Consider the following 16,695-nt stretch of genomic DNA (forward strand, 5'->3'; position numbering starts at 1 on the left):
GCAGTAAAACCAGGTCCATTCCTCACAGTCTGTGATGCATTTTGATATCACTTGTTTTTATTTAAGGCAATTTGCTTGTTTCTTGTGCATAGAAGACCCTTGAGGTAACAGAAAGAAGCTTGGTCCTGCTGCATGCACTGTGTAAGCTGTCATCTGGACAATGATAAAATGACAGTATCTCTGTTGAGGGAATGTGTTAGAAATGTGAAGAATGCATTTTCTTCCTTTTAACAAGCTCATAGCTGTGTTAATTGTCTGTTTTTAGAGGGAGGTAACCAAATAAGGAGCAGTAATCATTGAAAATGTCTTCCTGAGGTGTTTAAAACATGAAAAAATACGGGAGTTATTTCCACCTTCACCATAAACCTGTACAACAACTTGGTCCAGTTGCTGCCTGGTTGCTTTGCCTTTTTCTGTCCTATTGATTACATGAAGGATGTTACAGCTTCAGAGCATCCTGAGCTCTGAGAGATTGCTCCTGGATCAGGGTCTTCCCCCCACGCCCCAAAGGATTATTTTACAGAAGGGTCTAGTTATTTGCTAAGCAGGATGACATATTAGACCAAAAAAAAATTCTAAGGAGGAAAGTGACTTATCAAGATCTTATTTTATCTTTCTTTTTTAACTCATCCATGGATATCTGTTTTGTTAGTTGCCCTAATCTCCAGACCATAATTTCCAGCTGCTTTTTCTAGGCTGTCTAGCTTACAACAGATTTCCTTTTTGAAATTGTTCAACCCTTTGCTGATGCCCAGAAGTTTATCACACACTGGCAAGCAGCAGTGCCAAAATGTGTGCACCCATCCTCTCTGCTTCTTCTGGCAAACCCCAGTCTAGTGGGAAAGAGGAGAACTGAATTTTTAGTCTATAATTGATCAGCTTCCTCTGCTGGTGTTATGTGAGAGAGGAGCTTTGCAAAGAGGGACCCTTGGTTGGACTCTGAGGTGCCAGGGAGTTTTTAAAATACTGTTAAAGCAATAATTTTCCTTGAGGGATGGGATGCTGAAAGCAGAGGTGCATCCCAGGAAGTTAACCACCATTTAATTAATTGTATTACAATGTAAGTATTAGAGAGGCTTATTTTGCAACATGCAGTTTTATGAAGTAAATCCCATTGGCTGGCTGCTTGCAGCAGAGGAAATACTTGAAATGCTGGAGCAAAAATACACAAATGTTCTGCTTCAGGTTGTGAGAATAATGTTTTGCCCTAGAGCAGCTATTTCTGTCTGAGCAGGGGAGTGGTTCTGATAATACAGGAGGTTCTTGCCTGTTGTTCCAGGACTGTAATTACCAGGCTGAGTTTGTTGAAGTGATGGTACCTGGGTTTTCCCATGGATCACACCTGCACTGGGTTCACTGCAGTTTCTCATCTTATTAAGTTCAAATTTGGTTCAGACCTGTGTGCCTGGACAGCAAGATGGATTTCAGAGTGCCTGGTTCTCTGCCTGGTGCACAAAGAGGGCTGAAGTTGGTTCAGCTACACAAATATGGGAAATTGATAATCCCCAAAGTTTTGGCACAGCTCTTTCCTGCTTCCATGAGGTACACTAAGACATGGCTTGATTGCATATAGTGGAATATTTATAATTGAAAGATGTGCCTCTCTGGTTCTTTGCATAAACAGATATTTACACAAAAGCCCAATGCAGTCTGGTCTACAAGAAATAAGCTTGATTGCTCAAATGTTTGTACATGTAAACAGAAAAGAAAGGGATAAATATTGATAACATGCCTTTACTCAATTGACAAAAAATTTTGAAAAATTGTTAAAACTGAGTCACGTTATAACTGGTCATTGCTTTCTGAGATTAAAATAGTATCTTTTTTCATTTTCTTTAAATGCAATTTTCCCATTTTGCTGATTTTAACTTCCTAGCATTTATATTCCTTAGTTTCATCTCATAAACTCGTATGCTTGTGTGGTCATACATGAAACCCCCTATCCCCAGACACCACAGTAGCATATAAATTGAATTTGCTGCTTGGTTTCACTCTTCATTCCACCATTCATCTCAGGGAAGTGAGTATGTTGGTCTTTTATCATCATTACTTTTGCCATCTGGCTTTTTCTCTAGGGGCCTGATGGAACTACGTGGGGTCACCTGCTTATGTTAGGAGGCAGTCAGAGACTTCTGATGCCTGGAGCTGTGTTGATTTTTTAAAAAAACTTACTTTCTGGGGCTATTTGTGATAGAGCAGAAGTATCAGTCTCTGTATGTCTTTTTCTCTTCTCACATTGATGTGAAAGTTCATTTTAATGACATCAGTCCTGTTGATTTCAACAGTCTCATGACCTGAAACTTTTAGGGTTTTCTTTTAAAAAATGCTTTCCCTTTAAATACATCTCATGTATTATTTGAGCTGTATGTGCTCACATAATGTATTTGAAAAAGTGTTGCTGGGCACCTTTTTGTCAGAGTGGTTGCAGACTGAGCAATGTGTAGATTTTTGAGTTGCCTCTGAACAAGAATGGTGGCACAAAATATTAAGAAGGAAGAGGGGTTGATCAATTATAGGAATCTTGAGAAACACCTACAAAGGTGTGACACTGAGCTGTGATGTACCTGAGTCTGTAGGTTTGCATCCACATCATATGCTTAATTTGGGGGAGACAAAAACCAGAACACTTAAAGTTAGACTTTATTGGTCAGGTGGAAGTTAAGAATTGATTCCTGCCTAATGGAAAGGTACCCAGTTTTCAGTTTTAAGCAGGTATCAGTTGCGTTATCATCTTCGGAAATTTTTGGAAACTGGGTGCTCAAAAGTGATTTTGAATTCTGTATGGAGAGAGAAAGTATCTAATGTTGATAGGAAAATTCCCTGGTTTAGATATTTTCTGTTCATAAATCTAATGGTGATCTCTCTGCTTAATACCAGTAAGAGTTAAGAGTTATGCCTTTTTTTTTCTTTTTTTTTTTTTTTTTGGCAGAAATATTTTTTGTCTGTTTCACATTGGTATTTTACTGGTATAAAAATGTATAAAGTCAGCAACAAACCAAATATGTTTTTTTCAGATGATTCCACGGTACACACGTGGAATCTTTCAAAGAAGAGGTCTGGTAAAATATTAAGGATGAAAGAATATTTTCTGTAGGGCTTTCAAGCACCTGTATGTAATAGCTGTGGCTCACAGATAGAACTTTAGAGCTAGTTTATATAATCACTTTATTTTTTGCATGGAGAAGAATTTTTTTAGACTTCAAAACTTGCTATTCATGAAGTACCAACCATGAAGGTTGATAAAGAATGAAGCTGTATGACACCATTATTTATGAAGTGAGAACTATGGTGAAGCAGGCTTTGATTTTTGTCAGTGAATTTTTCTAGTCCCCTAAATTTAGTGTTGCATCTGATAAAAGATTCAGAGGATAAGCTGAGGGTGGTTGGTTGAGCTGTATCTATAAATTCAACATGACTTTAAGCCTATCTCAGGTGACATCCTGTTTTCCCAGCACCTTTATTTAATTTGAGAGACTGTGTGGTTTTACATTCCCTGAAGGTTTTACTTTGTATTCCACAGTGCATTCAAAGGCATAGTTAGAAAGCTGCTATTAAAATGCAGGGATTGAAGTGATGCCCTTGATATTAAAAATATCAGAATTACTGCCTGGAAGAGAAGCTGACACCTTGAGAAGATATGGTCTTAAATTTTGGGGTTTTTTCCCCCCCCTTTAAAATTTCCTAAGAATATTTTATAGCTCTTCCTCAAATTTTGGGTGTGAGTGCACTGCTTCTGTGTCGGTCAAACCCCTTTGTGTCACTTAATACAAGGGGCCAGCATAAGGAGCAAGTGGTCTCAGATGGCTGTGTCCCTCCATCCCCTGTCTCCTGAGTGGGTTTAGTGATGTGCCATCACTGATGTGGGTTATTCTTTGCTGCCTTCTAAAAAAAATTGCCAGAAGTCCTTTAAATCCCTTCTAATTCTGTTGTATTCATTTCTATAACACCTTCATTAAAATATTGGAGGGGACAACTAATTTGTGAATGTTTTTGTATATGCTTTGTGGAGCCCTCACATAAATTAAATCAGATATTCATTAAGGGAGAATAAATGCACAGCCAATGTTGCCTTCCTTAGAATTGCTTAGAGATAAGTACTAATTGGGCTTTTTTGGGCATGGTTTTTTAAAACCTTTTCTGAAGTGTATTTCATTTACCAAATGTCTTCTGGTCTGCTCAGAGTTAAGTGTTTTGAGAGTTTCAGTAATTTCAAATGTTTCCCCCATTTTCTTTGCCATAATTAACTGTTTTAGCCTTTTGCTCTGCATTATTCATAAAGAACAACATTGCTGCTGCTCTTCAATAACTTTTCCTGGAATAGCAATTTTCAGTGGCTTGGCAATGTCAAATAGAATTTCATAGCTCAAAGTGAGCGATTTGTGGAGAACTCTGTGGATTTTGGTTTGCCTTTTTTTTTTTTTTTTGCAAGCCATAAATATCACAGATACACAGCAAATCAGGAAAACATCTAGCAATTACTTTAATGTATTGTTAATGACCTTTCAGTTAGATGGTTTAGCTGGATTTTCTGTTCAGTTTCCATCCTCTGCGGATGACCAAGCCTGTATAATTTGTGAGTGGATAGTCCTGCAGCCCTTTTAATCAGAATGACCTGGTCTTTTGGAGCAGCAGTCTCTCTGAGTTGGGTGGCATGTGCCTGGCAGGAGGATGCAGAGTATGTTTTACCCTTTGTCTGGGTGATGTGGCTGTTGGGCTCCTTTTACATCACACTCAACATATCTGAAGTGATGGCCTTATCTGAATGTGTCAAGTAAACTTATACTCATTCTTCCTCTCTATTTCCTTCTACATTCTCCTCTTCTGCTGCGCAGCTTTGTCTGCCCAAGGTTATAAATATGGCTTTTAGAGGCAAACATTACCTGGGGATTTAGAGACAGAGCAATGCAAGAATGCTGTTCTGTGTTAGGCTGTCTCAACCTCTTGGTTTATTTGGTAATATTTAGACAGTGCCTAAAGATAGACTCACCTACAAAGATGCAATGCATAACATTTATGTAGTACTTTGCATTTTCACTGATACAAAGATTGATCTACTTGGTATGCTAAATGAATGCTAATAGCTATGTTCTGTGTTGTTATGGAAGTAGAAGAAGTACTGACTGCAGTTTATGTAATTTCTTTTTCAACAGAATGCAGTAAGTATGGCTTGTTTGCAGTGCTGATTTTGCTGCATGCCAACTTTTAACTCTCTCATCTAGAGCTATGCAAGTTTTGCAGTCTCTGAGTGATAATTGCAGTTGGTGAGAGGGGCAGCATTTGTGGCTGAGGAATTTTTGGTGATCAGCTTTGATTTTGCTTCATTTAAAACTAAAATGATACAAATAATCTGTGCTACCTCCATATTTTCTAATCTGCTTGTGTGTTCTTAATCTCATTTAGCAACCAGATCCTTAATTCAAACATTCGATATGATTGCACTTGCCTTCAGTGATAAAAATTCTATCAGCATAATTTAAGCTTCCCAGGTGTTGTGCAGCAGGTTATTTGGGAGTTTCAAAAGGCAGAGAGGCACATCCCAGCCTGTGACACTGCCTCCTTCCCGTGCCCACCCCTCCTGCTGGGCTCTGCCCCACTCCCTGGTCCCTTCTGCAAAGGGTCACACGTCTGCTTGCTCCCTAACCCAGTTTTAGATGAATTAGCCTGCTAGAGGAGTTTTAGTCAATGAAGCTCTTTTGTTTCCCACCATTTCAAGGGGCAGTTTGTTGGCAGGGAGGAGGTGGGTTGACCTCTGGAGCCAATAATCTCTCAACCCAGGCTCAGCTGCAGCTGGAATGGCAGCTTGAGCCTTGTTCTGTAGGGAAATGGGATGCTTTATTGGCTGCTGAGTGGAAAAGAGCTAATGCTACTGTCATGATTCTATTTATCAGACCCTGCAGGAGCCTACATTTTACATATGGGGACAGTGCAGGCAAAACTTTGGTTATTTATTTCCTGACACCACAAGTGTCCTTATGACTCGTTCAAAGGAATCAGCGTGGAGGCATCAGGAATAAAACCTACAGAGGTTTTTGTCCCTCCCAACAGACAAAACCTCAGGGAAGGATTTGGTCTAAAATTTCTGAACTAATCATGATCTCAATCAAATATTACTCCAGCCATCACCTCACAAAACTGGAGGGAGTAATTAATAGAGTGGCTTGTTGACCTGCAGCTGCTGTAACTTGCTCCAGCTGGGTTCCAGGCTGTTTACACAAAGCAAACTCAAACATGTTTCATCTGACAGGACAACAGCTTTGAGCAATTCATTATCAACTACTGTAATGAAAAGTTGCAGCAGATCTTCATTGAACTTACCCTCAAAGAAGAGCAGGAGGAGTACATCCGAGAGGTAATACTGGAATGGATCTTCCCTTCCCCTCCTCCCCTTGTCCCTGTGAAGACACACAGGCAGGCAGGCTGGAACCATTTTTCAGTTAGGCAGCAGAGGCACTTTTTGACCACAGGGCTGACATGGAGCATGTTTGTGTGGGGCTGTGTGGTAGTCACATTAAGCCAAAAATGTTGGTTTGGCATTTGTTTCACATTATGAGTTCTCCAGGTAAAAAACAGACCCAGCTCTGATTCATTCGTTGGCAACCATGACTGGCAGTTCTGAGCAAGGGCTAATTGATTTATTAGAACACTAATATCACTTTCTGGTATTAGTGCCATTACCCTGCAGCCTGTGTTTTGGATTATACAGCAATGTCTGGGATGCACCCAAAAACAGCCACAGCTAAAATAATAGCATACAACATGAAAGAAACTGCAAATAGAGTTTGGTTCCAGTGTTCTTTCAGGTTTGTATTGAAGGTTTGTATTGTATTGTGTGAGCTTTATGGATAAATTTGAGATGTCCTGTGGAGCCCAGCCTCTGGTGTTTGATGTTATTCTGTGAGTGAACATCAAGCTAAAGTTCTAATAGGTTTTAGCAGTGCTCCACATGATGCACAGAGCTCAGACAAAATACCAGCTCCCAGCTGTAAAAACTGGCACACACTGCCTGTACTCCAACTGGATGATGCCATTTCACTATATAAACATTTTTTAAAATTACATAAAGTTCCTGCCTTACAACCCTGAGGATAACATGAAATTTTGGCATCTCTTTTTAATTTTGCATTCAGTGGTGAACCATCATTACTGCAATTTGGTTCTTGAATGATATTTCAAATGCTCTGAGAAAAGTAAACTGTAAGACGTAGCACAGAGTGGAAATTAAGAATGAAATTAATATTTTCCTTCTTTCAGTCCTTTGCCCTACCAGTGCTACCTTGTGATGCGTTGGCATCTCAACCTGGAAATTTTATCAGTGATATTTGAAAAAGAATTGAGGTACTAAGAACATCTGAACAGTCATACTCTGGATTTTTTCAAATGGTCCTATCTAAATTTAGCCCTCTTTCTTCCTCCCATTAAAAAAAAAAAAAAAAATCAAAAACCCAACAAGGAAGAAGTTAGAAATGTTGATCTCAGGAGCTGCAGGGCCGTGGGCTGATCTCCTTCTGGCCAGTGGGAGCGTGGGCAGCACAGGAGGAGCCTGGCCTGGAGCCAGGGAGTGCATGGGAAGCTGACATGGGTGGGGGAAAGGAATGGGGACTGACTTTGGCAGCCACTCAAGGACACTCATTTTGTGCAGATAATGTTAGTAGTAGATGATTGCATTTTTTTTTCCCCCTCATAAATGAATTGTTGTTAAGCATGAGGAATTAAATTTGAATGCAGTACCACGGTTAACTGGAATATCTTTTTAATTGCTTAGAGGAAAAGCTCCCTCCATTGTTTTCCTGTTCATCCATTTATTTGTATTTTCTTGTAGGGGATTGAATGGACTCATATCGAATATTTCAACAATGCTATCATTTGTGACCTAATAGAAAATGTAAGTTGTATTCAGGGACTTCTCTGGATTATTTTTAATGCATGGATTTAATTTAGCTGTAATGTCTGTATGCGTCCTCATGCACTAAACTTTTTGAACATGCCATTTGTTGTATTATTCATCTTACTTTGTGTAGCAGAAGTTTATTTTACTAAAAAGGGGTTTTCTTTTGTAGAAGTACTCAGCAGTACCTGCACTAAAACCAAAACAAATCAAACTTCTCTTAAATGTTTACATTTAGGGCTGTTTTCAATAGCAGATATCACATGCTGCATTGTAATTAACGTTTCATATGGAAACTAGAAAACTCAATTACATGTTACTGAATGTCTGAGGTATTCAAAGTACTTGTACATACTGAGAAGACTTCCAATGCAAGAAAGATAAAATTCCTTAACAATCAGGAAAGAGCAGTTTTTAGCCATTAACATAAAATACGTGGTGATTTTACCATGAACTGGATACTTTCAGTTGAGTTGGAATTGCTACAGTCTGAGTAAATGACATGAAGTTTCAATGTGAATTTCAGGATTCTGATCTCATAGAAAGTCTTTCAAAAATGCAAGTGCTGAAAATCACTTGGAAATGGTCATGACGTAAAAGGAGCCAAACTTTGAGATGGCTCAAAGAATGTTTTCCTGGGTAGCAGAAGTCGAAAAAATTAATTATCTCTTTTTTGTGCTGTGGTGGAAACAAGTACTAAAGCTCTTGCTTTGAAACTTCAGAACCAAACTGGAATCCTGGCCATGCTGGACGAAGAGTGCCTGAGACCAGGAACAGTTACTGATGACACCTTTTTGGAAAAGCTGAACCAGGTCTGTGCCACTCACCAGCACTTCGAGAGCAGGATGAGCAAGTGCTCCCGGTTCCTCAACGACACCTCCCTGCCCCACAGCTGCTTCAGGATCCAGCACTATGCTGGCAAGGTACCTGCTGGAGGGAGCACATTGGGGGATTGGTGTAGCTGATTAAAAAATCCACACCTGTCTTCATCTTTTCTGTCTTAAACCTAGAATCTGTGATTTGGGTTGGGAGGCTTAAGAGATCTTGGAATGGTTTTGGTTGAAATGACCTTAAATATCACCTAGTTCCAAACCCTGCTATGGGCAGGGACACTTTTCACTAGAGCCCCATCCAGCCTGGTCTTGGGCATTTCCAGGGATGGGGCAGCCACAGCCTCTGTGGGCAGCCTGTGCCAGGGCCTCACCCCTCACAGGGAAGGATTTCTTCCTGCTGTTGAACCTAATCCTGCCCTCTGTCAGTCTGAAGCCCCCAGCCCTTGTCCTGCCACTGCATGCCCTTGCTGCTCTGGCTGAAATCAAAGCAGCTCTCCTTTCACCAAAGGAGAAAGGTGCCCCATGTGCTTTGGTGCTCCATTAGCTCCCTGGAAATAAATCATTGCTCACAGTGACAAAAATTCACACGCACTTGTTGGTAACATATTTTGGAAAACATGCTCTTTGTCACTGAGCTAGCTGCAGCTCTTAGTCACGTTGTTGTGAAAATGCAGTTTTTGTACATTTAAAGGAACTGAGTTTGATACTCTGTGCTTAAACAGATGGAAGAGAAAGTTACACAGAGGGCTTGCAAACATTTGCATTTTACAAATGTTTATATTTGCATTTTTCAACATAAGCAGTTTGAATGAGTACAAGTCTGACAGCTTTCAGTGTGTAATCCACTATGACATTTTATTAATGAAAATCAAAATAATTACATTTGTAGAGTGAAGACATTCATTTTTTTAAAAAATTGAAAGTAAATGTAGGGTTGAAATTGTTCCTCTTGTCTGAATCTGCTGAAGTGATAATGTCACACAGTAAAGAATATTTGGAAAGTGTTTCATTTCCCTAAGACTGCTTGATGCTTTTGGAAATTTTCTCAGTCTTACAATTTTGAATGGCTCAATAATTTTTTCATTCAAAATAGTCCTGGAAATATCAGCCTTTCAGCCTTTCAGGTTTTCATTCACATTCGTTGCCAAGAAGAGTTTGTTACTGCATATAATCTAACAGGGGTTAATACCTAGGTATTTCTTTGGTTGTCAAAAATCTAAGTTAATTGAAAATACCCCAGTGCTGTGAGAAGGATTGTGCACAGATTGTGTCCTAGCAGGCAGTGAGGGTCTTTGATTGTTACAGGCATTCACTTACCCAGCAGAGTGAATTCCTCCTATTTTGGGAGGAATGTTGTTTTTCCATCCTCAGCTGAGAACATTTTGATCTTGTCACTGGTCAACAAAAGTTTGACCCCCCTTTTAAGAAATATCAGTAATTTCATGTGAACAGTTGTTTTGGGGTTTTTGTTTGGTTTTTTTTTCAGTAGTGACATTTACTGCACCTGTCAGAACCAGAAACATGTTCTCCAAGGTAAAATGCTGCCTACTGAGTTCCCAGTAACTTGCTGCTGTGTAAAATATGTGTCAGTACTATTTTCATTCAGTATTCTATGTACTTAGCACAAATCCATGCAGAACTGAGAAATCATGGATCTGAAGAAGGATCTGTATTACCAGCCAGATGACTTGTCACAATTAATCAAATACCTTTCCTACCCTCAAAAATTAAAGTAGCCAGTAGCAATCTGAGGTCTGCATGAAGTTCCTCTGACTGCCTCCTGGGTACCCAGCTGCAGGTCAGAGCTTTGTACTTGTGCTTGTTGTTATTGGACTGCTTTCCTGGTAAAAGTCCTTTAAAATAACACTCCCCTGGGGGCTGCACAGCTTGCTGCTTGCACTCTGATAGCAAGAGGTGATGTTCCATATCTTGCTTTAGTTAGGCAAATAATTTAAGTATTAGCATTTTGAAAGGAAAGGTATTTTTGTTGTTTTGGCTCAAAAGAGAGGGAGAAAAAACTTGTCAGACAGAAAAAAATATTGTTTTGGAGTCTTGGCAGGTGGTGGTGTGTCAGAGTTATACTGAAAAAGGGTTTCTTCCACTTGAGAAACCGGAATTGATTGACACAGGGAACTGTTGGCAGCATGAGAAAATGCGTCTTTCCCAGGTAGCACATTCACAGACATTTTATCCAACAAAAAGCCATCCAAATGTCAGATTTAAAATGAAAGCTGAAATACCCTTCGGTTCTTTTGGACAGTGTGTAAGAAGGAGAAATCAATTTCTTGGGTCAGTTTTGAACTGGTCTGTGTTGTAGTTCAAAACCTATGCTAATAAGACTCTTGTCTGTTGTTCAGGTGATGTACCAGGTGGAAGGATTTGTTGACAAAAATAATGATCTCCTGTACCGTGACCTCTCCCAGGCCATGTGGAAGGCCAACCACTCCCTTATCAAAGCATTGTTCCCAGAAGGAAACCCTGCTAAGATCAACCTGAAGAGACCACCAACAGCAGGTTCACAGTTCAAGGCTTCAGTTGCTACCCTGATGAAAAATCTCCAGACAAAAAATCCAAACTACATCAGGTAAATTCCCCAGTGCCAAAGATTTGGTCAATTTGTTTAATGAGGTTTGTGGTATTTGAGGGGTCCCCAGGATGAAGGAGGAATTGAGAATCTGGCTCCATGTTCTTAGAAGGCTAATTTATTATTGTATGTACTTATATTATATTAAAGGATGGTATACTAAAACTATAGTAAAGAGTAGAGAAAGGATACTTACAGAAGGCTACAAAGATTGATAATGAATCTCGTGACTCTCTCTCTCCAGAGTCTGATACAGCCTGACCGTGATTGGTCATTAAGTTAAAACAATTCACATGAAACCAATCAAACAACTACCTGTTGGATAAACAGTCTCCAAACCACGTTCCAAAGCAGCAAAACACAGGAGAAGCAAATGAGTTAATATTGTTTTCCTTTTTCTCTGAGGCCTCTCAGCTTCCCAGGAGAAGAATCATGGGCAAATAAACAATTGAAATGTATGGTTTAAACTCACCATCATAGCTGTTGGCATGTGCAAAGAGACATCCCTTTTGGTTTTCCTGCGCAGGTGCATCAAGCCCAATGACAAGAAGGCTGCCCACATTTTCAACGAAGCGCTGGTGTGCCACCAGATCCGCTACCTGGGGCTGCTGGAGAACGTGCGGGTGCGCAGGGCGGGCTACGCCTTCCGGCAGCCCTACGAGCCCTGCCTGGAGAGGTACAAGATGCTCTGCAAGCAGACCTGGCCCCACTGGAGAGGGCCAGCCAGGTAGGCAAACAGCAGTATTCCCACCTGTCCCAGCTGAAATCCCCATCTTCCACACGTCCTGAGTTGTTAATTGTGTGCATACGTTGCAAAAAGAATACAGTGTAGGCCTGACTGATGTGGGTCTGAGAGAAAGGGTGTAAGAGAGAGATACTGCAGTGGATTCAAAATAACTGGGAGGGCTGCAATGGTCAGGAGGGCACTTATCTTTAATGACCAGCTTTCAAAGTGTAAGGACGCTCATTTTGTTGAAGGCAGCCATACAATCTTCCTCTGCCCTTTCAGGAATAACTTTACATAATGATTGGGGAACAATTATGAGATAATGCCTCTTGCAAATTAATTATATTAAATAGATACTTTTAAATTGCATAGTATTCACATTTTATCCACATTTTATTTTTTGCAAATAATACCTGGGATGAGCAAATAAGCTTCTATTATTTCTTTTTACATATGGCCACCAAAAGCAAGATTTAAAAATCTTTCATAATTGATTAACATAGCTACAATATAAGTCTTTAGGTTATCAAGAGAATGGTGGCAGTGCAGTATTGGTAACAATAGCATTGCAGTAATCATCACAAAGGTCTGCACAGTTGCACTTCCCTTTTTTCTGTTGGTGTTCATAAAATGCATTTGATGAGAATGGAACACTGCCATTTGTCAAACTTGTCAGTCTTTGTTTCACATTCTGACATTAGTGTGAAGCCTTCCTTTTTCCTTTCTTCTGTTTTTAAGTAAAATAATTATAGATGTAAGAGGAAAAAATAGGCTGTTGCTGATGCTGTAAAATAAAATTTGCTCTTTTTTTCATCAAATTATTCTGAGTCTTTACAGTGATTATTCTTGCCTTTAGTGGAATAAACTACTGAGTAAATGAGTTGGGCTTTCAATCTTCTTATGTCAAGCACTATTTAAAAGTTTAAAATATGCTTTCATATACCTTCCATAAATTAAGCTGTGAATATGTAAACTAAGGCGTTTTAGAGCTGGGGGTCATGTATGTTAAGCTCATTTGCTCCTTCTTAGGGCTGGAGTAGAGGTGCTGTTTAATGAATTGAGAATCCCTGAAGAGGAATTTTCATTCGGTAGATCAAAGATATTCATCCGCAACCCAAGAACAGTAAGTGAAAAATGCCTTCTGCAAAATCAAGCCCTCTCTCATGAGGACAGCATCATTCACTACCTGCTTACCACAGATTTTTCTCCATGCAGTGCTTTGATGTATTGCTATGACCGTAGCATAAAAAAAGGGGATTTTTAATGTTAGGCCCATTAAAATCAATGTGAATCAAGATTCTACAATAGCTGTCAGCCTTAATTTGATAGAATTTTTGAGCAGTGACTTGTGACATTGTATTTGCTACAAATCTTGTTGGTGTACCTGCCTGTAGCTCTGGAGATGAATAAAACAATGTGTGACTGAGGGGGGACTTGAGTAAAGAGGAGATTTCTCTTACAAGAGCTGTGCTTATGGGTTTTTTTCCTTGTCTCTTCTCTCCTGCTGTTTTTCTTCCAATGTCAAACAAAACCCTGCAAACCCCCACACCCAGCTCTTCAAGCTCGAAGACCTGAGAAAGCAGCGTCTGGAGGACTTGGCCACTCTGATTGGGAAGATTTACAGAGGTTGGAAGTGCCGGACTCACTTCTTGCTAATGAAAAAATGCCAGGTTGTGATTGCGTCCTGGTACAGGAGATACTCAGTAAGATACCATCCTTACTACATGGGGAGGGGTTGTCTGCATTGTTTAATGCATATAACCTTCATGGGATATTTTTCCTCATTATGCACAGGGAGCTGTTGAAAGAGTTTTAATAGTTATGTACCAATAGCAGGAAAAAAGAAAATTTAGTTTCTATAGACTACTGTTAAGTGCTTACACTGTGCTTGTTTTTAAAAAACTGAAAAGCTCGCCAGAATCCTTTTGCTCTGGGAGAGCAGGATTCTCTGGCTCAACTGGGAAGTCTTTTTCATTCAGCTAAAATGCTGTGCTTCCCAGCACTTACAGCGCTCTCAAAACATATGGTTAATGTGTGAAAAATGTTCAGTAATATACATGTGCAGTTCTGTGGAATTCAGTCATTCCTAAGCCTTTTTGTGGTTTTGGCTTATTTGGAACACTTGCCTTAGACTCAAAAATGCTGCCTGTAGGGGTTTATTTTAATTGTAACTCCTAAAGCTCATAATTTGCTATCATTATTGATACGGTTCATCCCAAAGCAGCTTCAGTCTATGTGTGGACTGGTTGTTCTGTGCCACAAACTGAACAGCACTAATACACGACTCTTTCATGTTTTCTTGGCAGTTAGTAAATAATACTGACTTACTGACTGATAAAAAAGATTTATTTGTTTTTAAAGCTACTCTTGAACTTCTCAGCTGCATTTTGTTGTTGCTAGAGAACAGCACAAGCATATCAGAAACCTTGATGAAAAACAGAAAGTCTTTTTAAACTGCAAGTGGCAAAGTTGACAAATCCCAGTTTTTCAGTTGACAAGCACTTCTGTTTGTCCTCTTGAAAGCCATCACCGTTTGGTTTACTTCTCCTGAATAATTAGAGGGAAGTATAGATCATTTGGAAAAAGTGTGACTGAAGCATACTTCTTGACTGTAGAAACTCTTCTCTCTGACTTTGTGTGACTGAAAGCCCCGTTCCTACAAACAGCATCATTACAGAATTGCATTGTGCCCATATGGCTTCATTATGATCTCACACAATCTTAATGAATTTTAAATGGACTTACTGCAGCTGGACTGGCACAACTGTAAATATAAAGAAATGAAAACAAATAAATGACCAAGAACTGCTGATTTCTTAACTGTAATTGGGTCACTGGTGAAACATGGCAGCAGTTGTTTTTTTGGTGATGATAGAGATGTTTCCTCAGCCTCTTCACATGGATGGAAGGCACCGTTCTCCTAACCCAACATGACTGGTAGGCACTGTGCTTTGGAAGGTTTCATGGGAAATCTCTGGAATGAATAAAGTTTTTTTGAGTAACTCCTTATGCTGGAGGCTTGACTGGAGGATCTGCAGGCGCTTGTCTGTCTGTTGCCTTGCAGGGCATAACGGAGAGCAGCTGTGGCATGAGGGTGGCCCGGAGGGGACCCTCTCCGCCTTGCTCACAGAGATTTTCACTGTCACTGAGTGGGCTGGATGTCAAGTCTAAAAGCCCTGCTGCAAAGTCTGTCAATTTAGTATTACACTAAACACTGGACTACTGGAGAACTGAGCTTTTTAGAAGGAAAATGTTCAGCTGTCCAGGAAATTTATTGCTCAACTTGGCATACTTAAATAGTACTCCAACATCTCATTCAGGAACCCATGCTTTTGGTTTTTTCCCTCTTCCTAAGTTATCATTAGCCATAACAAAGGCACCGTGGTAATAGGAACAGCACATGTCTTAAGAAAAGGTGGTAAAAAGCTTAGCCTACAAACCTGAGTATGTGTGACAGTTTGTGTGCTACTCTGGTGGTGGGAAAGACAAATAAAGCTCTTACTGTTAGCATTTAATGTGCAGTTGTGCTGCTGACCATGAACTTAGTGTCTCTGTAAACAGAGTGGCATTGTCCATGCAGCATTGTTGATGTGCTTTGTTTCCCCTCGAGTTGAACACAGAATCTACACTCTGATCTGCTCACTCAGAAATTGTTCACTTTTTACATTTAGTGCTTGTCTCCTCAAGCATATTGTCAAATGTTAGTGATGAAAGGTTTATTATGCAGTGTTTAACAGACATAATATTCTGTTCTAAACATCACCTACTTATTTCCAACACAGCAACAAAAAAAATACCAGAAGATAAAGAGTTCAACTATCACAGTACAGTCGTACATCAGAGGGTGGAAGGTGAGTTTCCTGTTACTGCAGCTGTCCCTGTTTGGAGAGGTAAGAAGCAGGTCAGAAAACACTTTCCAAGTGCACTGAGCCTCCTGCCTGTCACACCTTCTCTCCTTGGAGCTGTGGCTGTGCCATTGTTGAACACTCGTGTTGGCTATAGAAGAGGTGAGTTCAGGATGCCTGGGCTATAAATCCCTGCAAACAGTGCAAGGGGGGACCACACTAAACCACTGGGTTATCCTTGAGGCATCTTCTGCCGAGGAATTGAGAAGGCCAGCAGCTCCAGAGAAGGATGCTCTGGGGCTCTGCCACTGGCCTTAGGAGAACTGTAGTGCTGGACTGACTTGGAAGAAACAAGTTGTGGTTGGCAGTTATTTTGTGCTTAATAGGATTCTCAAAGGATGAAGCAAATTGAAAGCAGGATTTAAATAAAGAGTTTGGGTTGCCTGGGCAATTTGTTACTTGGGCTAAATCATCAATTCTCCTCTGTCTGCTAAGTGGAGGAGTGAAAGTGTACTTGTGTTGAGAAGCTGTGGGCTTGTACTCTGCCTGAGTTTGCCACAACTTCTTCCCTGAGAGGTTTGTGAAGGGATAATCATGCATCCTAGTAGATATTTAAGGAATGATGCTTTAATAGGAGGTAAAAATGAGATTAACAGCTCACATGAAAGCAGCCATGATGCTCAAAGCAACTACTGCTGTCCATCTTCAGAAAAGGCAACCCTGGGCTCCTCTATTTTCTTAATAGCCTTTCTTCACCCTGCTAAAGGTGACTTTCCCCTCTAGTTAGGAAGAGAGAACTGCCTTTAGTTCTGGAGTCAGTT

At 40.1% G+C, this 16,695-nt stretch overlaps 1 protein-coding gene across 4 annotated transcripts in view; it reads left to right on the top strand.

The window, feature by feature from the left end:
* Positions 1–16,695, top strand: part of MYO1B (myosin IB) — a 145,907-nt gene that overhangs the window by 72,036 nt on the left and 57,176 nt on the right. For all 4 annotated transcript variants that reach the window (XR_008483107.1, XM_054277599.1, XM_054277600.1 and 1 more), the window contains 8 exons: positions 6,245–6,349; positions 7,820–7,882; positions 8,608–8,808; positions 11,076–11,302; positions 11,829–12,029; positions 13,059–13,152; positions 13,583–13,732; positions 15,812–15,880. Coding sequence is in view for 3 of the 4 variants with exons in the window: in XM_054277599.1 (XP_054133574.1) it covers positions 6,245–6,349; positions 7,820–7,882; positions 8,608–8,808; positions 11,076–11,302; positions 11,829–12,029; positions 13,059–13,152; positions 13,583–13,732; positions 15,812–15,880 (1,110 nt within the window). In the remaining variant the exon portion in view is untranslated. The remainder of the gene's footprint in view (positions 1–6,244; positions 6,350–7,819; positions 7,883–8,607; positions 8,809–11,075; positions 11,303–11,828; positions 12,030–13,058; positions 13,153–13,582; positions 13,733–15,811; positions 15,881–16,695) is intronic.

This window comes from Melozone crissalis, unplaced genomic scaffold, assembly GCF_028551555.1.
Source record: "Melozone crissalis strain CALT ecotype California unplaced genomic scaffold, PUWL_Pcris_2 ptg000023l_1, whole genome shotgun sequence".
NCBI classification, from domain to species: domain Eukaryota; kingdom Metazoa; phylum Chordata; class Aves; order Passeriformes; family Passerellidae; genus Melozone; species Melozone crissalis.